Source organism: Oncorhynchus clarkii, chromosome 1, assembly GCF_045791955.1.
Source record: "Oncorhynchus clarkii lewisi isolate Uvic-CL-2024 chromosome 1, UVic_Ocla_1.0, whole genome shotgun sequence".
NCBI classification, from domain to species: Eukaryota; Metazoa; Chordata; class Actinopteri; order Salmoniformes; family Salmonidae; genus Oncorhynchus; species Oncorhynchus clarkii.
Window position 1 is genome coordinate 4,897,365 of NC_092147.1, and position 25,516 is coordinate 4,922,880.

Consider the following 25,516-nt stretch of genomic DNA (forward strand, 5'->3'; position numbering starts at 1 on the left):
TTCTATTTCAAGGCCATCAGACTGTTAAACAGCCACCACTAACATTGAGTGGCTGCTGCCAACATACTGACTCAACTTCAGCCACTTTAATAATGGAAATTGATGGAAAAAATGTATCACTAGCCACTTTGAACAATGCTACTTAATATAATGTTTATATACCCTACATTACTCATCTCATATGTATATACTGTACTCGATACCATCTACTGCACCTTGCCTATGCTGTTCTGTACCATCACTCATTCATATATCTTTATGTACATATTCTTTATCCCTTTACACTTGTGTCTATAAGGTAGTAGTTTTGGAATTGTTAGGTTAGATTACTCGTTGGTTATTACTGCATTGTCGGAACTAGAAGCACAAGCATTTCGCTACACTCGCATTAACATCTGCTAACCATGTGTATGTGACAAATAAAATTGTATTTGTTTGTCTGTTTTCTTCTGTTTGGTACCAAATTAATGTGACCCTGGTGTCTAAGGAGCAGGAAGCCTAAGTGGAATATATCCTCTGGAAGAGAAAGATCACACACTGGCCTCGGTTCCATCTGACACTGCCTGTACACAAGGAGAAGAGGTCAGAGAAGGGAAAGGACTTGAATATGAAGAGAGGTCAGAGAAGGGAAAGGACTTGAATATGAAGAGAGGTCAGAGAAGGGAAAGGACTTGAATATGAAGAGAGGTCAGAGAAGGGAAAGGACTTGAATATGAAGAGAGGTCAGAGAAGGGAAAGGACTTGAACATGAAGAGAGGTCAGAGAAGGGAAAGGACTTGAATATGAAGAGAGGTCAGAGAAGGGAAAGGACTTGAATATGAAGAGAGGTCAGAGAAGGGAAAGGACTTGAACATGAAGAGAGGTCAGAGAAGGGAAAGGACTTGAATATGAAGAGAGGTCAGAGAAGGGAAAGGACTTGTTGAATATGAAGAGAGGTCAGACAAGGGAAAGGACTTGAATATGAAGAGAGGTCAGAGAAGGGAAAGGACTTGAATATGAAGAGAGGTCAGAGAAGGGAAAGGACTTGAATATGAAGAGAGGTCAGAGAAGGGAAAGGACTTGAATATGAAGAGAGGTCAGAGAAGGGAAAGGACTTGAATATGAAGAGAGGTCAGAGAAGGGAAAGGACTTGTTGAATATGAAGAGAGGTCAGACAAGGGAAAGGACTTGAATATGAAGAGAGGTCAGACAAGGGAAAGGACTTGAACATGAAGAGGATATACAATAGGATATAGGTTGTACAATATTGAAGTGTGTATAAATCAACTATTTCAAATCCTTAATTCTCTAAAGAGCACAGCCCCAAAACTACTAAATTAAATGTCCAAGCTTTAACTTTTTAAATTGTATTTTCATTAACACGTTCATTCATTTTTCTTCATGTGTCGTTAGAGGAAATAAATCATCTTTAAAATGAGCCAACAGGGATTTTTTTTTAGATATAAAAAACGGTACTCTCAATAAAACAAATGAAAATACAAGCAATCTACTTTGTCTGCAAAATTTCGCTCAACCACATTTTGATTTACAATTTACATCAGTCAATACAAGTGGACAGAGTCAACCAAGTTCCTAAAGACATCGTTGTGTGTTATGGTAATTTAGTTTAGGTGGGGGGGGGGGGGAGAAAGGCACCATATCACTTACAGCACACGTGTTAAACTCATTCCACAGACGGCCGAGTGTCTGTTTTTCTTTTTCCGCATCACCCTTGTAAGTGATTTGATGAATTAAAAGGTCACTAATTTAGTTAAGGAACTCCCATCACCTATTTGTCTAGGTCTTAATTTAATATGGGGGAAAAAACCTGCAGACACTCAGCCCTCCACGGAATGAGTTTGACACCCCTGGCTTAAAGGAAATATATAATGAGTTCAGACGTAAAATGGAGAACCAATGTGAAGATGCACTGAAACTGAATTAAGACTTAAAATGGAGAACCAATGTGAAGATGCACGTAGCACTGAATGTTTCCCCGAGAGCTCCTGCTACCTGGTAACACCTCGCAGCAAGGAGTCTCCTCATTGGACACGGAGAGCACTACCTGGTACCACCTCGCAGCAAGGAGTCTCCTCATTGGACACGGAGAGCACCAGGTGACCAGAAGACATCACTACACCACCGGTGCCAGACTGGGCTAGTGATGTCACCAGTCATCTCCTGTCCCCTATCGGCTTCCCTTCTGATACAGAGAAGAATCGTCGGGGGGGGGGTTTCTGCCAGGACAGAGAGTAACTGTATTCCTCCTGTTCATCATCACAGGGACAGGATCTCAAACTCTTCATCCTCCGAATCAAAGAACCGTTCCAACCGGTCTGAGAAATCTAGAAGACGGGAGATGGAGACATTAAAATTTAGCAACGTTATCACATCGATGTCCTAAACACAATCTGTTGATACATCAAATCACATTATCTAGTCTTCAACATAATGTCCCGGATTCAGGATTCAAGCACATAAAAAAAGGTGTGTTGTAGACATTTAAAATGTGATTTCCACTTGAGCCGACGTCAGCAGTTTTTTTAAATTTTATTTTACCGTGAACGCGATCTCCGCGAACGTCAGGGAAATTGCCTTTAAAAGGCGCTTTGTCGGTAGTGCAATGCGCTTGTCCACAACGCACCTCTGACTGAATCCCAGCCTCATCTGTAAAGAGAAGTAAATCACAATATCCCATCCCCGACCCCCTCACAGGTCAAGAGAATATCTCTTCCCCGACAGGTCAAGTAGTCAGAAGTGTTTGATATTTACCCGGAGTGAGGTTGAGCACGTCTACAGAGCAGGCCAAGTGAGATGGTTGACAGTCTACCAGCTCAAACATGGGCAGGCTTCCTCTAGTGTGGGACAACTGGGGGGGGGGACAGGTTTGAGGGGGAAAGACAGGTTAGATAATACACTCAGCACCATAGGACCCAATACTCACAGGGCCTGGCTAACTGAACCACGGCAGAACTATCCCCTCTTCTTTCTTTAGATCCCCTATTAACTGACGCCTTACGAACCGCTAGTCTTCCTGGGATCCAGGGGAATAGGGACTAACACAACAGAAAATCAGTTGTGTCAATGTAACAGTATAGCTTCCGTCCCTCTCCTCGCCCCTACCCGGGCTCTGCACACATCAACAACAGTCACCCACGAAGCATCGTTACCCATCGCGCCACAAAAGCCACGGCCCTTGCAGAGCAAAGGAGAACCACTACTTCAAGGTCTCAGAGCAAGTGACGTCACCCGATTGAAACGCTATTAGCGCGCACCACCGCTAACTAGCTAGCCATTTCACATTGGTTACATCAAGGTGAATTCTTTAAAAAAAAGGAAAGAGTCACCCATTTTGAATGTTATATTGTTTTTAAATGTTCTATCGATTCCCAGGGTCATTTCATGTTTATCTGAGCCATTGGCGTTTAAGCAGACAGAAACCCGGCCGGTCTGATGTGGCACTGTGATAAAAAGTCTCTCTCACTACACCGGAAGTTAATAGGAATATGACTTTTAGATTGCGAAAACGTCTATCATGCATGTCAGATTACAATACTGGCCGATGTCATAACTCAGGAGAATGTTCTTTCGAATGAGCCGTTGATCAAATTTTTAGCAATATTGAAAGATTTGTAATGTTGCACTTTTTGTTGACAAAAATGTGTGCTAATGTTTGGGTTTTTGAGCTAGCGCCCAATAGACTCCAATTCACTCCTTGAAGGAGAGCGCTCTTTGTCCCAGAATCGCCCAGAATGCACTGTGCGGCCCATTGACGTAGCATGGGCAGCGTTTCCACCATCTCCTCAAAAGTACAGGTCAGACTCCACTCTGAGGCACATCGATCTGCAGGTTGAACACGGTGAGCTTGTAGACTAAATTGATAGTAGTGCAGTTTGTTTGGGCGGTTTTAAAGTTAACTAGCTACTTCTAATGCTGATATTGCCTTTGGTATTGTGTGTAGCTAGCCAGACAGCCCATAGAGAACATTGCATTGTGGGGTATGTAGTCTACTTGAACTGCAACATATTTCCACAACGATTTTCCATGTTGCTACCAACATTATTATAACGCAAAAAAAATTAAACAAATTGTTCTCACATAGTATCATTTAACAATGCATATTAAATGAATGAGTGGTTTTGGGGTGGATTTAACCTTTAACCTCATAGGGAAAACAGCGTACCGTACCTTTCGGATTCGCATACACCAGTCATCGAAGTCGTCCTCCGTTCGGCAGAAGAAACCCTGGTAAACATCAGAAAACAAGACAACTGTAGGATTGTCTGCTTTACTGTGTTAAAACAATCTGTTAGGGCAAAAAATAAAAAACACATCTATCGAACTAGAATCATAAATAACCAACTTAAGAGGCATTTAGCGATTCACTTCATATAGTGGTCATCAGAATTAGCTTTTGCTAATGCTATCATTAGTATTTATTAGAATTTTCACCTCTTCCTGGGGTCCAAAAAGGGTTTAATTTATTATTATTTTTTTTTTTTACCTCACAACACAACAGCCTACATTGTAAATAAAACATTACACCATACAAGATATATTACTATTCTATTACAAATGTACAATATAAAATCCACAACACTACAGTGTGTGTCTAGAATGCTTGAGTTAGTGTGCGAGTTTGTGTCTCTTCACCTTCCGCGTTGTTCCGTGAGGCGTTACGTTTAAAGAATATATAATTTATAATCAGATTTTACTGCCCACTTGGATGTGGAAGAGGTCCGTGTTGTCATCGTCATGTTGTCCTGTGCCCCCCCCCCCCTTTTGCTCTATAGTAGGTAAAGGGCTTCATTGCCAAAATCCCAAAGTATCCCTTTAAATGGGTTATCAGTATGTGGAAGACCCAATTAAAGGGATACTCACACCAGTAAATACTCTATGCATCTTCAACATAGGAATCCCTACAGAACCTCTTGTATGATCTCTTAGACACTACACTAGGCCCAAGCCTTTGGGACATTGGGTTCTTCTAGATGTGGCTACTATATTATGATCAATACATTCTATTGATTTGGATACTGCTTCAGAGCAGATTTCTGCAGCATTAGTAAATATGTGATCAATACGTGGCTGATTTTTATTCCTGTGTTGTTTGCTACCACCCTGGTAGGTTGACTGACAACCTGAACCAGGTTACAGGCACTAGTTACTGTTTGAAGCTTTTTTCTTGAGTGGGCAGCTTGAGTGAAAACGAGTCAATATTTAGGTCACCCAGAAAAAATGGAGTTGTTCCTACAAGCTAAAGTATTGCTCCATCTTTTTTGACCTACTTACAGTGGGGAGAACAAGTATTTGATACACTGCCGATTTTGCAGGTTTTCCAACTTACAAAGCATGTAGAGGTCTGTACTTTTTATCATAGGTACACTTCAACTGTGAGAGACGGAATCTAAAACAAAAATCCAGAAAATCACATTGTATGATATTTAAGTCATTAATTTGCATTTTATTGTACAACATAAGTATTTGATCACCTACCAACCAGTAAGAATTCCGGCTCTCACAGACCTGTTAGTTTTTCTTTAAGAAGCCCTCCTGTTCTCCACTCATTACCTGTATTAACTGCACCTGTTTGAACTCTTTACCTGTCTAAAAGACACCTGTCCACATACTCAATCAAACAGACTCCAACTTCTCCACAATGGCCAAGACCAGGGAGCTGTGTAAGGACATCAGGGATAAAATTGTAGACCTGCACAAGGCTGGGATGGGCGACAGGACAATAGGCAAGCAGCTTGGTGAGAAGGCAACAACTGTTGGCGCAATTATTAGAAAATGGAAGAAGTTCAAGATGACGGTCAATCACCCTCGGCCTGGGGCTCCATGCAAGATCTCACCTCGTGGGGCATCAATGATCATGAGGAAGGTGATGGATCAGCCCAGAACTACACGGCAGGACCTGGTCAATGACCTGAAGAGAGCTGGGACCACAGTCTCAAAGAAAACCATTAGTAACACACTACGCCATCATGGATTAAAATCATGCAGCGCACGCAAGGTCCCCCTGCTCAAGCCAGCGGATGTCCAGGCCCGTCTGAAGTTTGCCAATGACCATCTGGATGATCCAGAGGAGGAATGGGAGAAGGTCATGTGGTCTGATGAGACAAAAATAGAGTTTTTTGGTCTAAACTCCACTCGCCGTGTTTGGAGGAAGAAGGATGAGTACAACCCCAAGAACACCATCCCAACCGTGAAGCATGGAGGTGGAAACATCATTCTTTGGGGATGCTTTTCTGCAAAGGGGACAGGACGACTGCACCGTATTGAGGGGAGGATGGATGGGGCCATGTATCGCAAGATCTTGGCCAACAACCTCCTTCCCTCAGTAAGAGCATTGAAGATGGGTCATGGCTGGGTCTTCCAGCATGACAACGACCCGAAACACACAGCCAGGGCAACTAAGGAGTGGCTCCGTAAGAAGCATCTCAAGGTCCTGGAGTGGCCTAGCCAGTCTCCAGACCTGAACCCAATAGAACATCTTTGGAGGGAGCTGAAAGTCCGTATTGCCCAGCGACAGCCTCGAAACCTGAAGGATCTGGAGAAGGTCTGTATCTAGGAGTGAGCCAAAATCCCTGCTGCAGTGTGTGCAAACCTGGTCAAGAACTACAGGAAACGTATGATCTCTGTAATTGCAAACAAAGGTTTCTGTACCAAATATTAAGTTCTGCTTTTCTGATGTATCAAACACGTATGTCATGCAATAAAATGCAAAGTAACTACTTAAAAATCATACAATGTGATTTTCTGGATTTTTGTTTTAGATTCCGTCTCTCACAGTTGAAGTGTACGTATGATAAAAATTACAGACCTCTAGTAGGAAAACCTGCAAAATCGGCAGTGTATCAAATACTTGTTCTCCCCACTGTAGGTTCTGCCTCTGTCCTTCTTTCCACTGCGATTCTTTGACCTACATAGGTTCTGCCTCTGTCCTTCTTACCACTGCGACGGAGGGGTCTATTTCACAGATGTGCATGCGGCACGGCGGATGCTGACAGTGGTAAGTGTCGTCGGGGACCTGGCTGTCCTCACAGGGCTCTACTGCAGGCTGGGTGGTGTGGGGGTCCAGGTAGATCAACTCCTCTCCTGGGGGGACATAGGATAGGGGCCATACAGTAAGGAGACCAGTCAGAGGTGTATTGGAATAACAGACGCATGGAGTGTACAAAACATTAGGAACACCCGCTGTTTCCATGACATAGAATGACCAGGTGAATCCAGGGTGAAAGCTATGATCCCTTATTGATGTCACTTGTTAAATCCACTTCAATCAGTGTAGCCGAAGAGGAGGAGATGGGTTAAAGAAGGATTTTTAAGCCTCCAGACTATTGAGGCATAGGTTGTGTATGTGTGTCATTCAGAGGGTGAATGGGCAAGACCAAACATTTAAGTGCCTTTGAACGAGGTATGGTAGTAGGTGCCATGCTCATTGGAGTCAACATGGGCCAGCATCCCTGTGGAAAGCTTTCGACACCTTGTAGAGTCCATGCGCCGACAAATGAAGGCTGGTCTGAGGGGAAAAAGGGGAGGTGGGAGGGGTGCAACTGAATATTAGGAAGGTGTTCCTAATGTTTAGTATACTCAGTGTAAACACTACCGTTAAAATGTTGGGATCACTTAGAAATGTCCTTGTTTTTGAAAGAAAAATAGAAAGTGGAGTGGGAGGCCCCGGTGCACACCTGAGCAAGAGGACAAGTACATTAGAGTGTCTAGTTTGAGAAACAGACGCCTCACAAGTCCTCAACTGGCAACTTTATTAAATAGTACCCATAAAACACCAGTCTCAGTGTCAACAGTGAAGAGGCGACTCCGGGATGCTGGCCTTCTAGGCAGAGTTCCTCTGTCCAGTGTGTGTTCTTTTGCCCATCTTAATCTTTTCTTTTTATTGGCCACTCTGAGATATGGCTTTCTTTGCAACTCTGCCTAGAAGGCCAGCGTCCCGGAGTCGCCTCTTCACTGTTGACGTTGAGACTGGTGTTTTGCGAGTACTATTTAACGAAGCTGCCAGTTGAGGACTTGTGAGGCATCTGTTTCTCAAACTAGACACTCCAATGTACTTGTCCTCTTGCTCAGTTGTGCACCGGGGCCTCCCACTCCACTTTCTATCCTGTGTTTGTCTTTTCAAAAACAAGGACATCTCTAAGTGATCCCAAAAGTTTGAACGGTACATAGAATGTCTGGATATCAAAAATTTGTTCCGCAAATGACAAGACTGAACAGTGTCTGTTTTTAGCTGAACGATTCAGAGAAGCTAGTAAGCAAATGTGTTTTAAGACTTTTTCAGAAGCAAATACTTTCTTTTCTTCAGATGTAATGTTAGTGTACAGGACATACCAACATAGCCTATGAAGTAATGGGCACTGTTGGGTTTCCCTCCGATGACACCCAGGGACTGGGGCAGCTGAAAGCATTGCTGTTTAGAAGAGACACAGAAAGAGAGGTCATTTATAAAAACTGCCATGTCAATTCAATGCAAGTGTATTATTTTGGTATGATTGGCCACTCTGTCCCACCTTCAGGGTCTCGATGTAGGCCTTGTTGATGTCGCTCAGGCCCAGCCTGAGAGGGATGAGAAGGACCAGGGGCTTCCAGAGAGCCGTCTCCTCCTCGGCCAGGGCACAGGCCCCCTCCAGGCAGCCGTTATGCTTCGGTATCCATCCTGGGGGCTCTGCACACGCTGCTCCACCATAGTCCAGCCAGGGCATACACAACCGCTCTGGTGAGAAAAACAAGAATACATTTTGTGTAAATGCACACACGCTCTGGGGGAGAGGAGAGGTCAAATATCATTAGTCTAGCTCACTCGTCTCATAAATGGTCAATAGCCTTTTCCCATCTATAAGTATCATTAGTCTAGCTCACTCATCTCATAAATGGTCAATAGCCTGTTCCCATCTATAATTATGATGGAGACTGGTCCATAGGTGATCCACACGATCCCGTAGGGTTACCTGGACTGCACTGACAAAACAAACATAATACATGGGATTATGTTAACGTTAAGAGTACCAGTTGATGCCCCAGTCTTTAACCACATGTTCTATACATTGATGAGGCATAGTGGTAATGATAATGATAGTGGTAATGATGAATGATAATGATAATGATGCATGATAATGGTAATGATGCATGATAATGGTAGTGGCAATGATGAGTGATAGCGGTAATGATAATGGTAAGATAGTGGTACTGATAGTGGTACGGGTGGATGATAATGTTAATGATAGCAGTAATGATGAACGATAACGGTAATGATAATGGTAACGATAGCGGTAATGATTGATGATAATGACAGTGGCAATGATGAATGATAATGGTAACGATAGTGGTAATGATGCATGATAATGGTAATGATGAATGGTAATCATATAGAACAGATATATCCTATTGAAAAGCCTATCAATATAGAATATGCATCCTCCAATTGCAACGTCTTCCTAAGCCCACACAGTCTCAAATTTTTTAAATATATTTTTTAAATACCCTCAAAACACCAATTTAGGCATACCTACAGTACCAGTCAAAGGTTTGGACACAAAATCAAATTATTATTGGTCACATACACATATTTAGCAGATGTTATTGAGGGTGTAGTGAAATGCTTGTGTTTCTAGCTCCAACAGTGCAGTAGTATCTAACTAAATGCATGTGTTCCTAGCTCCAACAGTGCAGTATCTAACTAAATGCTTGTGTTCCCAGCTCCAACAGTACAGTAATATCTAACTAAATGCTTGTGTTTCTAGCTCCAACAGTACAGTAATATCTAACTAAATGCTTGTGTTTCTAGCTCCAACAGTACAGTAATATCTAACTAAATGCTTGTGTTTCTAGCTCCAACAGTACAGTAATATCTAACTAAATGCTTGTGTTTCTAGCTCCAACAGTGCAGTAGTATCTAACTAAATGCTTGTGTTCCTAGCTCCAACAGTGCAGTAATATCTAACTAAATGCTTGTGTTCCTAGCTCCAACAGTACAGTAGAATCTAACTAAATGCTTGTGTTCCTAGCTCCAACAGTACAGTAATATCTAACTAAATGCTTGTGTTCCTAGCTCCAACAGTGCAGTAGTATCTAACTAAATGCTTGTGTTCCTAGCTCCAACAGTGCAGTATCTAACTAAATGCTTGTGTTCCTAGCTCCAACAGTGCAGTAGTATCTAACTAAATGCTTGTGTTCCTAGCTCCAACAGTGCAGTAGTATCTAACTAAATGCTTGTGTTCCTAGCTCCAACAGTGCAGTAGTATCTAACTAAATGCTTGTGTTCCTAGCTCCAACAGTGCAGTATCTAACTAAATGCTTGTGTTCCTAGCTCCAACAGTACAGTAATATCTAACCAAATGCTTGTGTTCCTAGCTCCAACAGTGCAGTAATATCTAACTAAATGCTTGTGTTCCTAGCTCCAACAGTGCAGTAGTATCTAACTAAATGCTTGTGTTTCTAGCTCCAACAGTGCAGTAATATCTAACTAAATGCTTGTGTTTCTAGCTCCAACAGTGCAGTAATATCTAACTAAATGCTTGTGTTTCTAGCTCCAACAGTGCAGTAATATCTAACTAAATGCTTGTGTTCCTAACTCCAACAGTGCAGTATCTAACTAAATGCTTGTGTTCCTAGCTCCAACAGTGCAGTAATATCTAACTAAATGGTTGTGTTCCTAACTCCAACAGTGCAGTATCTAACTAAATGCTTGTGTTCCTAGCTCCAACAGTGCAGTAGTATCTAACAATTCACAACAATACACACAAATGTAAAAGGTAAATAATGGAATTAAGAAATATATAAATATTAGGACGAGCAACATCAGTGGCATTCAGTAAAATACCGTAGAATAGAATACAGTATATACGTATACGTATACATATGACTAAAGCAAGGGTGGCAGCGTAGCCTAGTGGTTAGAGCGTTGGACTAGTAACCGAAAGATTGCAAGATCGAATCCCCGAGCTGACAAGGTACAAATCTGTCGTTCTGCCCCTGAACAGGCAGTTAACTAACTAAAGGCTTGTGTTTCTAGCTCCAACAGTGCAGTAGTAACTAACTAAAGGCTTGTGTTCCTAGGCTGTCATTGAAAATAAGATATGACTTGCCTAGTTAAATAAAGGTCAAATAAAAATGAGTAAAACAGTATGTAAACATTATTATAAGCAACTAGCTTTCCATTATTAAAGTGGTCAGTGATTCCAAGTCTATGGCAGTTGCCTCTAAGGTGCAGGGTTGAGTAACCGGGTGGTAGCCGGATAGTGATGGCTATTTAACAGTCTGATGACCTTGATAGAAGCTGTTTTTCAGTCTCTCGGTCCCAGCTTTGATGCACCTGCACGGACCTCATCCTCTGGGTGATAGCGGGGTGAACAGGCCGTGGCTCGGGTGGTTGATGTCCTTGACAACCCTTTGGCCTTCCTGTGACATCGGGTGGTGTAGGTGTCCTGGAGGGCAGGTAGTTTGCCCCCGGTGATGCGTTGTGCAGACCGCAACACCCTCTGGGTAGCCCTGCGATTGCGGGCAGTGCAGTTGCCGTTCCAGACGATGATACAGCCCGACAGGATGCTCTTAATTGTACATCTGTAAATGTTTGTGAGGGTCTTTGGGGCCAAGCTGAATTTCTTCAGCCTCCTGAGGTTAAAGAGGTGCACAACAGTGCCTTCTTCACCACGCTGTCTGTGTGGGTGGTCCATTTCAGTTTGTTGCAGATGTGCACGCCAAGGAACTTGAAGCTTTCCACCTTCTCCACCACAGTCCCGTCGTGGTGGATAGGGGGTGCTCCCTCTGCTGTTCCCTCAAGTCCATGATCAGCGCCTTCATTTTGTTGTCATTGTTGGTAATCAGGCCTACTATGGTTGTCGTCTGCAAACTTGATAATTGAGTTGGAGACGTGCATGGCCACGCAGTCATGGGTGAACAGGGAGTACAGGAGGGGGCTGAGCATGCACCCTTGTGGGGCCCTTGTGTTAAGGATCAGTGAAGTGGTGTTGTTTCCTACCTTCACCACCAGGGGGCGGCCCATTAGGAAGTCCAGGACCCAGTTGCACAGGGTGGGGTTGAGACCCAGGGCCTCGAGCTTAATGATGAGCTTGGAGGGAACTATGGTGTTGAATGCTGAGCTATAGTCAATGAACAGCATTCTTACATAGGTATTCCTCTTGTCCAGATGAAATAGGGCAGTGTAACGGCGATTGCATCGTCTGTGAATCTATTGAGGTAAGCAAATGGAAGTGGGTCTAGGGTGTCAGGTAAGGTGGAGGTGATATGATCCTTAAGTAGACTCTCAAAGCACTTCATGATGACAGAAGTGAGCGCTACGAGGCTATAGTCGTTTATTTCAGTTACCTTTGCTTTCTTGACTACAGGAACAATGGTGGACATCTTGAAGCATGTGGGGATAGCGGACTGGGACAGGGAGAGATTGAATATGTCCGTAAACACTCCAGCCAGCTGGTCTGTGCCGGCAGCCTGGCGAGGGTTAACACGCTTAAAATGTCTTACTCATGTCGGCCACGGAGAACAAGAGCCCAAAGTCCTTGGAAGCGGGCCGCGTCGATGGCACTGTGTTATCCTTGAAGCGGGTGAAGAAGGGGTTTAGCTTGTCCGGGAGCAAGACATTGGTGTCCGCAACGTGGTTTTGTAATGCGTTTTTTTGTAGACCCTGCCACATAGCCGTTGAATTCCGATTCCACTTTGTCTACAGTCTGCGCACTGTGTCGTCCTCAAAGCGGGCAAAGAAGGTGTTTAGCTTGTCCGGAACCAAGACGTTGGTGTCCGGGACGTGGCTGATTTTCCCTTTGTGGTTGGTTTTCCCTTTGATTGTCTGTAGACCCTGTAGACGTCTCATGTCTGAGCTGTTGAATTCCGATTCCACTTTGTCTCTATACTGACGTTTTGCCTGTTTGATTGCCTTACGGAGGGAACAACTACACTGTTTTTTTATTTTTTTTTTATTCGGCCATATTCCCAGTCACATTGCCATGCTTAAATGCGGTGGTTCGCACTTTAGCGAACCACCGTTTAGCGCGAATGCTGCCATCTATCCACGGTTTCTGGTTTGGGTAGGTTTTAATAGTCACAGTGGGAACAACGTCCTCTTATACACTTCCTGATGAACTCAGTCTGTGTATACATCAATGTTATTCTCCGAGGCTACCCGGAATATATCCCAGTCAGCGTGATCAAAACAATCTTGACGCATGGATTCCGATTGGTCAGACCAGCACTGAATAGACCTTAACATGGGTACTTCCTGTTTGAGTTTCTGCCTATAGGAAGGGAGGAGCAAAAATTGAGTTGTGATCTGATTTGCCGAAGGGAAATACCCAGTGGTGTAGTGCTATTTGCACACCCACAAGTTTTTTTTTTTTTTTACTGTAATAGTGAAAATATCAAAACTATGAAATAACACATATGGAATCATGTTGCAACCAAAACAAGTGTTAAACAAATGAAAATATATTATAGATTCTTCAAAGTAGCCACTCTTTGCGCACTCTTGGCATTCTCCCAACCGGCTACACCTGGAATGCTTTTAAGAGTCGTGAAGTTCCCACATATGCTGAGCACTTGTTGGCTGCTTTTCCTTCATTCTGTGATCCAACTCATCCCAAACCATCTCAATTGGGTTGAGGTCAGGTGATTGTGGAGGCCAGGTCATCTGATGCAGCACTCCATTACTCTCATTCTTGGTCAAATAGCCTTTACACAGCCTGGAGGTGTGTTGGGTCATTGTCCTGTTGAAAAATAAATTATAATCCCACTAAGCGCAAATCAGAATGCATGGTGTATTGCTGCAGAATGCTCTGGTAGCCATGCTGGTTAAGTAAATAAAACACTGTCAATGTCACCAGCAAAGCTCCCCCACACCATAACACCTCCTCCTCCATGCTTCACGTGTGGTTCCCACCATGCAGAGGTCATCCGTTCCCCTACACTCTGTCTCACAAAGACACGGCGGTTGGAAAGAAAAATCTCAAATTGTGACTCATCAGACCAAAGGACAGATTTCCACCGGTCTAATGTCCATTGCTCGTATTTCTTGGCCCAAGAAAGTCTCCTCTTCTTATTGGTGTCCTTTAGTTGTGGTTTCTTTGCAACAATGCAACCATGAAGGCCTGATTCACGCCGTCTCCTCTGAACAGTTGATGTTGACATGTCTCTGTTACTGTAATGAACGTCTCCTCTGCAGCAGAGGTAACTCTGGGTCTTTCTTTCCTGTGGCGGTTTTCATGAGAGCCAGTTTCATCATAGCGCTTGATGTTTTTTTTTTTTTTTTTTGCATAGATTAAACGAAACAAATTCATCAAGTAGTGGACAAAAATCATTACTGTGTAGAATTACAGGAAATGTATTTTAAAACAGACATCAAAATAAATATGTTGGTGTGATGTATTCATGAATCTCAAACTAGAACCTAAATGCCTTACGACCTCCAACTTGACCAATCTAGAAACAGGTCATGCATCATTCTCAACCAATAAATATCCCAAGCAGGGCTACACCAACTTCCAGATAGGGTCAGGCTCCACGCTGGTTTGTGTGTCGCCGTAACCAAGTGGTCACATTTCATTCTGGGTTCCACTGAGCAAGAGGGGGTCCGTGGAGTTTTATGACATCAAGGCAGACACATGGTGAATATAGATTTATTTTTTCAACTTTCTGATTGGCCAAAGAGGTCAAGCCTTTGCAGTGGACAGATGTAGCCTATAGTTCAACATCCTAGCCAGCGTCAGAGAGAGGACCATTAACCTCTAGACTGCTGAACAGAGAGAGAAGAAACCATTAACCCTCTAGACTGCTGTACAGAGAGAGAAGAAGACATCATTAACCTCTAGACTGCTGTACAGAGAGAGAAGAAACAATTAACCTCTAGACTGCTGTACAGAGAGAGAAGAAACCATTAACCCTCTAGACTGCTGTACAGAGAGAGAAGAAACCATTAACCTCTAGACTGCTGTACAGAGAGAGAAGAAGACATCATTAACCTCTAGGCTGCTGTACAGAGAGAGAAGAAGACATCATTAACCTCTAGGCTGCTGTACAGATTTCAGGGTTGGTCATTCTATCGTTTTTCATTGAATTTTAGTGGTAATTCATTATAATTTATCAGAATTCATTTTCCAGAATAGTTTTTTTACCAGCTCTGTGTCTTCTCAGATTGAAAAAGGTGAGGGAGCACCGCCCCAGCAGCACGTCACCCTTAGAAGTACCATGACTGATTCCCCCCAATAACGACATTCACCGAGTGCACAAAACATTAGGAACACCTTCCTAATATTGAGTTGTACCCCCTTCTGCCCTCAGAACATCCTCAATTCATCAGGGCATGGACTCTATAAGGTGTTGAAAGCGTTCCACAGGGATGCTGGTCCATGTTGACTCCAATGATTCCCACAGTTGTGTCAAGTTGGCTAGATGTCCTTTGGGTGGTGGACCGTTCTTGATACACACAGGAAACTGTTGAGGAGTGTGAAAAACCCAGCAGCGTTGCAGTTCTTGACACAAACCGGTGCACCTGGTACCTACTACCATACCCCGTTCAAAGGCACTTCAATATTTTGTTTTGCCCATTCACCCTCTGAATGGCACACAGACACAATCCATGTCTCAACTGTCTCAAGGCTTAAACATGATATGTAACCTGTCTCCTCCCCCTTCATCTACACTGATTGAAGTGGATTGATCAAGTGACATCAATAAGGGATCATAGCTTTCACCGGGTCAGTCTGTGTCATGGAATGTTTTGTACACTCAGTGAATGTTCTATACGTTGATATGCACAGTGGTAATGATGAAGTATCATGACCGTGTTCACTACTCACTGATCTCCTCCATCACCACGGTGTTGTCCATAGCAACATGTACCGCCAGACGACTCCACGAGTCAAACACAGTTAGTTTCCTGAGGGCAAGACAGACAATATTCAACACAGTTTCTTGAGGGCAAGACGGACAATATTCAACACAGTTTCCTGAGGGCAAGACGGACAATATTCAACACAGTTTCCTGAGGGCAAGACGGACTATATTCAACACAGTTTCCTGAAGGCAAGACGGACTATATTCAACACAGTTTCCTGAAGGCAAGACGGACTATATTCAACACAGTTTCCTGAGGGCAAGACGGACAATATTCAACACAGTTAGTTTCCTGAGGGCAAGACGGACTATATTCAACACAGTTTCCTGAGGGCAAGACGGACAATATTCAACAGTTTCCTGAGGGCAAGACGGACAATATTAAACAGTTTCCTGAGGGCAAGACGGACAATATTCAACAGTTTCCTGAGGGCAAGACGGACAATATTCAACACAGTTTCCTGAGGGCAAGACGGACAATATTCAACAGTTTCCTGAGGGCAAGACGGACAATATTCAACAGTTTCCTGAGGGCAAGACGGACAATATTCAACACAGTTTCCTGAGGGCAAGACGGACAATATTCAACACAGTTTCCTGAGGGCAAGAAGGACAATATTCAACACAGTTTCCGGAGGGCAAGACGGATAATATTCAGCACAGTTTCCTGAGGGCAAGACAGACTATATTCAGCACAGTTTCCTGAGGGCAAGACAGACTATATTCAACACAGGTTAGTTTTTAGATGATGACCGTAAACACTAAGGGACTGATTTCTTGACATGGGTTGAGACAGGTCCTGAACTAATTCTTCATTGAGCATGATTTTATTTTTTATCCAGGACTAGTCTTAAAATCAGGCTGAAAGTGTACAGTCATAATCTAGTAACTAGATGATCATCTAGAGATACCCTCCTGGTTGATGTTAAAACCTACAGGAGGGTGTCTCTCCAGGAACAGGGTTGGAGTTAAAACCTACAGGAGGATATCTCTCCAGGAACAGGGTTGGAGAGCCCTGATCTAGAGACTAAGTGAGGAGCTCACTGTACTTACTTCAGTACCTGTGCCACTGTGTTCGGTCCGTACCACTGGCCTATAGACTTCCCCTCCCCGACTCCCATCTGGGCTGCAGTACACAGACAACTGACGTTAGTGACATCCTAATAATGATGTCATCTGGGCTGCAGTACACAGACAACTGATGTTAGTGCCATACTAATAATGATGTCATCTGGCCTGCAGTACACAGACAACTGATGTTAGTGCCATCCTAATAACGATGCCATCTGGGCTGCAGTACACAGACAACTGATGTTAGTGCCATCCTAATAATGATGCCATCTGGGCTGCAGTACACAGACAACTGATGTTAGTACCATCCTAATAATGATGCCATCTGGGCTGCAGTACACAGACAACTGATGTTAGTGCCATCCTAATAATGATGTCATCTGGGCTGCAGTACACAGACAACTGATGTTAGTGCCATACTAATAATGATGTCATCTGGGCTGCAGTACACAGACAACTGATGTTAGTGCCATCCTAATAATGATGTCATCTGGGCTGCAGTACACAGACAATTGACGTTAGTGCCATCCTAATAATGTCGTCATCTGGGCTGCAGTACACAGACAACTGATGTTAGTGCCATCCTAATAATGATGTCATCTGGGCTGCAGTACACAGACAACTGACGTTAGTGACATCCTAATAATGATGTCATCTGGGCTGCAGTACACAGACAACTGACGTTAGTGACATCCTAATAATGATGTCATCTGGGCTGCAGTACACAGACAACTGACGTTAGTGACATCCTAATAATGATGTCATCTGGGCTGCAGTACACAGACAACTGATGTTAGTGCCATCCTAATAATGATGTCATCTGGGCTGCAGTACACAGACAACTGACGTTAGTGCCATACTAATAACGATGCCATCTGGGCTGCAGTACACAGACAACTGATGTTAGTGCCATCCTAATAACGATGCCATCTGGGCTGCAGTACACAGACAACTGATGTTAGTGCCATTCTAATAACGATGCCATCTGGGCTGCAGTACACAGACAACTGATGTTAGTCCCATCCTAATAACGATGCCATCTGGGCTGCAGTACACAGACAACTGACGTTAGTGACATCCTAATAATGTCGTCATCTGGGCTGCAGTACACAGACAACTGACGTTAGTGCCATCCTAATAACGATGTCATCTGGGCTGCAGTACACAGACAACTGACGTTAATTGATAAAGACAAAGACGCTGTTGTACCAATAAAGATAAAGATGACCGACTTGTTCTGTGATTATATTTGTCATATTGTAGTAGGTGGTCAGAAACACACTATCATTGTAAGAAATACCACCCATCCATTTCTAAATATAAAGTATGACTGAATCAGTGCATCGTTGTTATGAGATTAGAAATCAAAGGAAAACTATTTTCCAAGAAACAAATAAAGTAGTTTAAATTGAATTAATTACAAGTCAGTATTCACCAATTTGATGTAAAGAATAGTAGCTGTCTTTCTTGTCAAGGAAGGCGTTGAGGATACTGATGTACTGTCCTCGCTGAGGCTGGCCTCTCACCCATCTCCAGTCTGCTTAACAAAAACACCATTATCATCTGCTGTGTGAAACAACTGCTCTATTGAACAGAGTACTCTAGTACAGCGCAATAAGAGATCTGTACCACACTGTGACAGATATAATTCAGGAAGGGGGGGAAAATACATCTTGAATAATAGAAGCTAACGTTGAGGGGGGGATAATAGAAGCTAACGTTAAGGGGGGGGGGGTAATAGAAGCTAACGTTGAGGGGGGGGATAATAGAAGCTAACGTTGAGGGGGGGATAATAGAAGCTAACGTTGAAGGGGGGATAAGAGAAGCTAACGTTGAGGGGGGGATAATAGAAGCGAACGCTGAGGGGGGGGATAATAGAAGCTAACGTTGAGGGGGGGGATAATAGAAGCGAACGCTGAGGGGGGGGGGATAATAGAAGCTAACGTTGAGGGGGGGATAATAGAAGCTAATGTTGAGGGGGGGGATAATAGAAGCTAACGTTGAGGGGGGGGATAATAGAAGCGAACGCTGAGGGGGGGGATAATAGAAGCGAACGCTGAGGGGGGGATAATAGAAGCTAACGTTGAGGGGGGGGGGATAATAGAAGCTAACGTTGAGGGGGGGGGGGGGGTAATAGAAGCTAATGTTGAGGGGGGGGATAATAGAAGCTAACGTTGAGGGGGGGATAATAGAAGCTAATGTTGAGGGGGGGGGGTAATAGAAGCTAATGTTGAGGGGGGGATAATAGAAGCTAACGTTGAGGGGGGGGATAAGAGAAGCTAACGTTGAGGGGGGGATAAGAGAAGCTAATGTTGAGGGGGGGGGGGATAATAGAAGCTAACGTTGAGGGGGGGGATAATAGAAGCTAACGTTGAGGGGGGGATAAGAGAAGCTAACGTTGAGGGGGGGATAATAGAAGCTAACGTTGAGGGGGGGGATAAGAGAAGCTAACGTTGAGGGGGGGGGGATAATAGAAGCTAACGTTGAGGGGGGGGTAATAGAAGCTAATGTTGAGGGGGGGATAATAGAAGCTAACGTTGAGGGGGGGGATAATAGAAGCTAACGTTGAAGGGGGGATAAGAGAAGCTAACATTGAAGGGAGGGACCACTAGCTGTATTCTTCAGGGAACAGATGACGCTAAAGAATTAGTAAAGCAGTCATCCTTACCTCGGCCTAGATGCCTGCAGACCAGGGCCTCGCCTAGGATCATCTGCCCACATCGCAGCATGCAGCCCCAGCCTGTGTCGGACGTAGGCCCTGTCCCTCCTGGAACACATTGAAACAATCTGCACCTGATAGGCTAATCTTACTGGCGTATACAATCAAAAATGACCTTGGTTTACTCTGTGGCTAGCTACAGTAGGATTGGGCTACTCACCAATGGGTGAGAAGTTTTTTCTGTAGGTGAACCATAATCGTGAAGTGACATCTGAAAGAATGTCATCCTTTTCTGGATAAAACAAAAGACAATGAGTTAGCTGAGAAGTATAACTTCTGTTATAGCCTGGTTGCTCGTCTCTATTCAGCTATTCAGCTATTCCTCGGCACTCGTGTCATGTGCCAAAGAGACTGGCCTTTCGGGAAAACCATCAAATTAACATTCTATCATTATGGAACTCCAGAATATCAGACAATTTGATAACCCTCACAGCTATCATTCAATCACAATGTTTATGCAAATTAGACAGATAGGAAAATTCTCAAACTTAATTCATGAATTTGATAGGAAAATATTCTAACTTAATTCATGAATTTGATAGGAAAATATTCTAACTTAATTGATGAATTTGATAGGAAAATATTCTAACATTGGGCATTCTGAGATACAGTGATGAGATCCTGAGATCCTGAGGCCCATTCTCTTGCCATTCATCCTCCACCATCACCTCATGTTTCAGCATGATAATGCACGGCCCCATGTCGCAAGGATCTGTACACAATTCCTGGAAGCTGAAAATGTCTCAGTTCTTCCATGGCCTGTATACTCAGACATGTCACTCATTGAGCATGTTTGGGATGCTCTGGATCGACGTGCACGACAGCGTGTTCCAGTTCCCGCCAATATCCAAGCAACTTCTCACAGCCATTGAAAAGGAGCGGGAACAACATTCCACCATCAGCAGCCTGATCAACTCTATGCGAAGGAGATGTGTTGAGCTGCATGAGGCAAAATGGTGGTCACACCAGATACTGACTGGTTTTCTGATCCACGACCCTACTTTATTTTTTAAGTATCTGTGACCAACAGATGTATATCTGTATTCCCAGTCATGTGAAATCAATAGACTGGAGCCTAACTCATTTATTTCAATTGACTGATTTTCTTATGTGAACTGTAACTCAGTAGAATCTTTGAAATGGCATGTTGTGTTTATATTTTTGGTTCTGAATATATTGTCACTCCTGGCACACGCATTGGGCTGGGCTACTGGTTCAATAGCTATAAGAGGCATAGAGAGAGGATGGAAGAGAGAGCTAAGTGGAGAGGCATGGCTGGTCAAAGGAACAGTGAAGACAGAGATGTGTAAGTCAGAAGTTAATTCCCCCCCCCCCCCCCCCCCCCACACACCTCAAAACAGCCTCAATTCATCGTGGCATCTACAAGTTGTGAAAAGTGTTCCACAAGGATGCTGGTCCATGTTGACTGCAATGCTTCCCACAGTTGGGTCAAGTTGGCTGGATGTCCTTTGGGTGGTGGACCATTCTTGATACACACAGGAAACTGTTGAGCGTGAAAAACCCAGAAGCATTGCAGTTCTTGACACAAACTGGTGCACCTGGCACCTACTACCGTACCACATTCAAAAGCACTGTCTCCTCCCATTCACCTGGTCAGTCTATGTCATGGAAAGATCAGGTGTTCTTAATGTTTTGTACACTCAGTGTAAATTAGGCCTGGCTTACTACATTGAGTTTACAACCACCACCTGTGCTATGCAAGCCAGATATTTGTCAGTTTAATTAAAATGTGCAATAATAATACACATTTAAAAAGTACAGGCATATTTAATGAAACCCTGGCTGTTGACTTCAACACCTGCATTGCTTGCTGTTTGGGGTTTTAGATTGGGTTTCTGTACAGCACTGAGATATCAGCTGATGTACGAAGGGCTATATAAATACATTTGATTTGATTTTGATTTGTTGACGTAGGCAAATCCCAGATTCCTCAACTGAGCTCAAGTTTTGGAAATTGCAAGTTCACTTTCTCCTCCATAAACACATAAATGCCAGCGGCTCACATCAGCAGGATGGGGAGCCTCTTTCATTAGGAGGTACATATACCGTGGATAGCTAAAATAATAACGATGCATCCCATTACGTTCATTTTAAACATTAGGCCCATGGGGACACCATACATTCGGCAGCCAAGCACAAGGGATCAGTGTAGCCTTTAAAATCGTCTAGACATGTTGAAATATCTTCACGCCTAGAATAAAAACCATTAAACTGCATATTGAACCTTGAGATGAAAGGACAGTCTCTTTAGCAAAAGACCGGAGTGGAATGTTAGCTTAAAAAAAAAAGACTGGTTCTCAGATTAGCCTTTTGCTGGGGGCAGTATGTCTTTGTGTAACATCTATGTAGATAGACCTGTGATAGATATATGTGTTTATTCTGTAGGCCTATACTTCTGCATTTACATTATGACTAATGGAATCATTCCATATTTCACAGTAACGTGACGAGGACACAAGAAGAACACACAACATTTACACCACCCTAGCTCATCCGATGTATCCAATTACCTGTGAGTGCGTTGAATTCTTTCCCCAAGATCCACACCGGCTCTGAGGTCTCTGGAAAATCTTCAAACTCTCCAAAGCCAAGTGTGTCGTACGTGAGAGTAGCTGAAATATATAAGTACATTTGATTCAGAACACCTTGCTACATAGCGTACACGACACACACACACACACACACACACACACACACACACACACACAAGGGATCCCTATTTGAACAAGGAATCATTCATGATCAGATGTTGTCGTCTTCATACAAAATGACCACTGTGACAGTTGATTGTATATTGATTTAAATAACATTAGGATTATTAGCTATGGTCCAAGCACTTTCAAAATGGCACAACAGACTCACTCACTCACTCACTGCAGTTTGACAGCTGAACTAGCTAGCTGGCTGGCCCGGCTTGCGACAGAGAACGACATTGCAAATACATTTATTTGGCTTGTTAGCTATGTGACCATCACTTTCAGCAGTTATCGGTAGATAGCTAGCTAGTGACACTGAACAATCCGGTTCGTTTATATTGGACCTGGTTCTGCTCGCCTACTGGATGTTTTCAGTCCAACATACACCGAGTGCTTGTTTAACTAGACTAATAATAGTTTAGGCTGTCTGTCTGGATGGGTTGATTGCAATGACTGGTTGATAGCTAACGTTAACTGGCTAGCTAGCTACTGACTATTCTTTATTCACATTCAACATATATGTAACATTTAAACCTCAACTGATGTACAAATTGAAATCCTGTACGAAATATAGTAATCTACAAGTGGCTTGATTTTGTTCAGACGCTGGCTAATATACAGAAAAAACGTTCAGATCCTTGATTTTCTTGAAAAAGACTTCCTACCTGCATCCATCCCGACATAATGTGTTGTTGATCTGTCCAAACAGGCAGAAACATCATACGACCAATAAGAAATCAATACAGCGGAGTTTTTTTCTATTTAAGTATCCAATCGGAGTTTCTGCTTTGGGCGGGGCAAATATTTGTTCGTCCAATAAGATTCCATTGATGGCTTCCCTAAGCGTAACATTTCCGTAGATCTGTTGGTGGTGTTGATAGAATGGACTGAATGCGATTCAACGTGGTTTATTGCCACACATAGGATGTAGATCAGCGAAACTAGGCGAACTGACTGCCATCCACAACCCTAGTAAACAGGATGTCAGAGAAGAGAAGACTTTGTCTAACGTGTTTGTCCCACTGAGGTATAATTATGCTATAATGCCCGAGGAGGTGTGTGGTATATGGCCAATATACCAGGGCTGTTCTTAAGCACGACACAAGGTGGAGTTCCTGGACACAGCCCTTAGCTGTGGTATACTGGTCATATACCACAACCCCCCCCGAGGTGCCTTGTTACTATTATAAACTGGTTACCCATGTAATTAGAACAGTAAAAAAATCTAATTGTCATAAGTGATAATGCCCTCGAAGCCGGTGTTTGGACGATATATTGGCACGGGTGTTGTTAGGCCCGAGATCGAAGTCGGAAGTCCAGCAAACTGTGCCAATATGTCCTCCAAACACCTTCTTCGAGGGCATTATCACTTTTATACAACGGGTACCCAACATATTCAAATAATGATTGACATATTTTCATATAAAAATATTTTGATTATTGATTATTATTTTGATTAATTTAATTTATACTAGTTCATCCTTCCACAATATATAGACCCTGACACAAATCTAGGGTTGCTTAGAGACGCTACCCAGTCGTTCAGTATTTTGGTTCTGTATCTATGGACGCGACCAAGTCGTTCAGTATGTTGGTTCTGTATCTATGGACGCGACTCTGTCGTTCAGTATGTTGGTTCTGTATCTATGGACAAGACTCAGTCGTTGGTTCTAAACGTTCTATTGCCATACTGGCTGGCAACGTTCTTATCCCTTGCTTGCTAGCTAACTACGGCTAATTTACAGCAAAGTAGCTGCATTTGCATTTGTTGAAGCTGTTTTATAGTGACATTTATTTGGATACATCCATAACAATGAGCTAATGAGATGCGATTTCACCTGGCCTAGAAACTGTGCTCACTCGTCAGGACACTGTTGTTCAGAGGAGCTAGCCAACAACACAGCTACAGTAACACAATCACTTCAAAATGAAGTTGGAAAGACTGCAAATGATCTGCGTTTCGTTTGACCTTTTTTCTATTGACCTTTTTTGTATATATCCATAAAAATGATGCTGATTCATGATTTCGACTGGCTGAGAAACGCTGTCTGTCTGTCTGTCTGTCTCATCCCGACTCCAGACTTGTTCATTACTACGGGACAGCTGGACATCGAATTTGAATATTGAAACAATGTGGAACGTGACAATCTGTGGACTAGACACCGGCTGGAATGCGGTTTTAACCAATCAGCATTCAGGATTAGATCCACCCGTTGTATAAGATCTGATATACCCCGTCTGCCAGCCAATCAGCATTCAGGGCTCGAGAGGAAGCTCAGTGGACGGCAGTGGGGAAAGATGGAGCGAGATGGATTTTACCCAACATTCTGCCAAATGTCTCATCGATGAAACATTTGATCTCGATACAGTTTTCTGTTTCCAAAACTAGATTTAGTTATAAACAGAATGGACTATGTTTTGTAGACTTTACCCATTGCCAAATTTGAAAAAAAAATTGCGTTGTTTAGAAGGGGTGCAAAGACGAATTTAGTTATTGCACAAGCGCACTTCAGAGTAGGCGTTCTCTGATGCAAATATGCAAATACACGCTAGAAAACGCTAATAGGCTCTCACCAGCTCGTGCTTGTTCTTCCCACTATGATTAATTTGCTCCCTTTGGGAAACGACAGGCGGTGGTCCCGTCTTGGTTAGTTATAAAAAGTCTTTGGTAATAATGTGCAACTTGAATCAGTTATAGAACCCATGTCCCTTTATGGTTGTGAGTTCTGGAGTCCACTCACCACCAAGAATTCACAAAATGGGACAAACACCAAATTTAGATTCCGCATGCAGCATTCTGCAAAAACATCCTCTGTGTGCAACTTAAAACAACTAATAATGCACGCAGAGCTGAATTAGGACGATATGCGCTAATGGATCAAAATGCAGAAAATAATTATACAACCATCCAATAGGAGCGGAAGAGTTGGAAAGGAATTAGCAACCTCTAACACATGGTTTCCAGCCATTATTATGAACCATCGTTCCCTAAGCGACCTCCACTGAATTAGACCCAATCAAATCATGGGAAAACAAAAACATAATTACTTAACACATTGGAAAGAACTAGCCAACAAATAAAGCAAACTGGAATGCTATTTCGCCCTAAACAGTGAATACCTGTTAACCGTGACAGACCCAACATTACATTATGGAATGCTTTTGACTCTGT

At 43.2% G+C, this 25,516-nt stretch overlaps 1 protein-coding gene across 5 annotated transcripts; it reads right to left on the reverse strand.

Annotated features, from left to right (window-relative positions):
• Positions 1-23,056, reverse strand: LOC139416661 (cysteine protease ATG4B-like). 5 transcript variants are annotated; one of them, XM_071165732.1, is made up of 14 exons: positions 23,010-23,056; positions 22,159-22,260; positions 19,788-19,859; positions 19,577-19,675; positions 18,344-18,445; positions 16,891-16,963; positions 15,801-15,880; positions 8,508-8,710; positions 8,329-8,407; positions 6,935-7,080; positions 4,168-4,224; positions 2,752-2,848; positions 2,539-2,646; positions 1-2,324 (listed from the first exon to the last, which is right to left on the reverse strand). In XM_071165732.1, the coding sequence occupies exons 1-14, from the start codon at positions 23,017-23,019 to the stop codon at positions 2,257-2,259; spliced, it is 1,296 nt and encodes a 431-aa protein (XP_071021833.1). In that variant the 5' UTR covers positions 23,020-23,056; the 3' UTR covers positions 1-2,256. The 5 variants fall into 5 exon arrangements, with proteins under 5 accessions (XP_071021833.1, XP_071022092.1, XP_071021921.1 ...); XM_071165991.1 differs by lacking the exon at positions 2,539-2,646 and having other exon boundaries at positions 1,331-2,324; XM_071165648.1 differs by lacking the exon at positions 1-2,324 and having other exon boundaries at positions 2,333-2,646.
• Between the last annotated feature and the right edge of the window lie 2,460 nt (positions 23,057-25,516).

What these genes read in the sequence shown, in the direction of transcription:
- LOC139416661 (XM_071165648.1), bottom strand. An exon ending in CGTGGTGATGGAGGAGATCA is followed by an intron (nt 8,711 to 15,800) that starts GTGAGTAGTGAA and finishes TTTTCTCACCAG; the next exon opens with AGCGGTTGTGTATGCCCTGG. An exon ending in CCTACATCGAGACCCTGAAG is followed by an intron (nt 8,408 to 8,507) that starts GTGGGACAGAGT and finishes TCTTCTAAACAG; the next exon opens with CAATGCTTTCAGCTGCCCCA.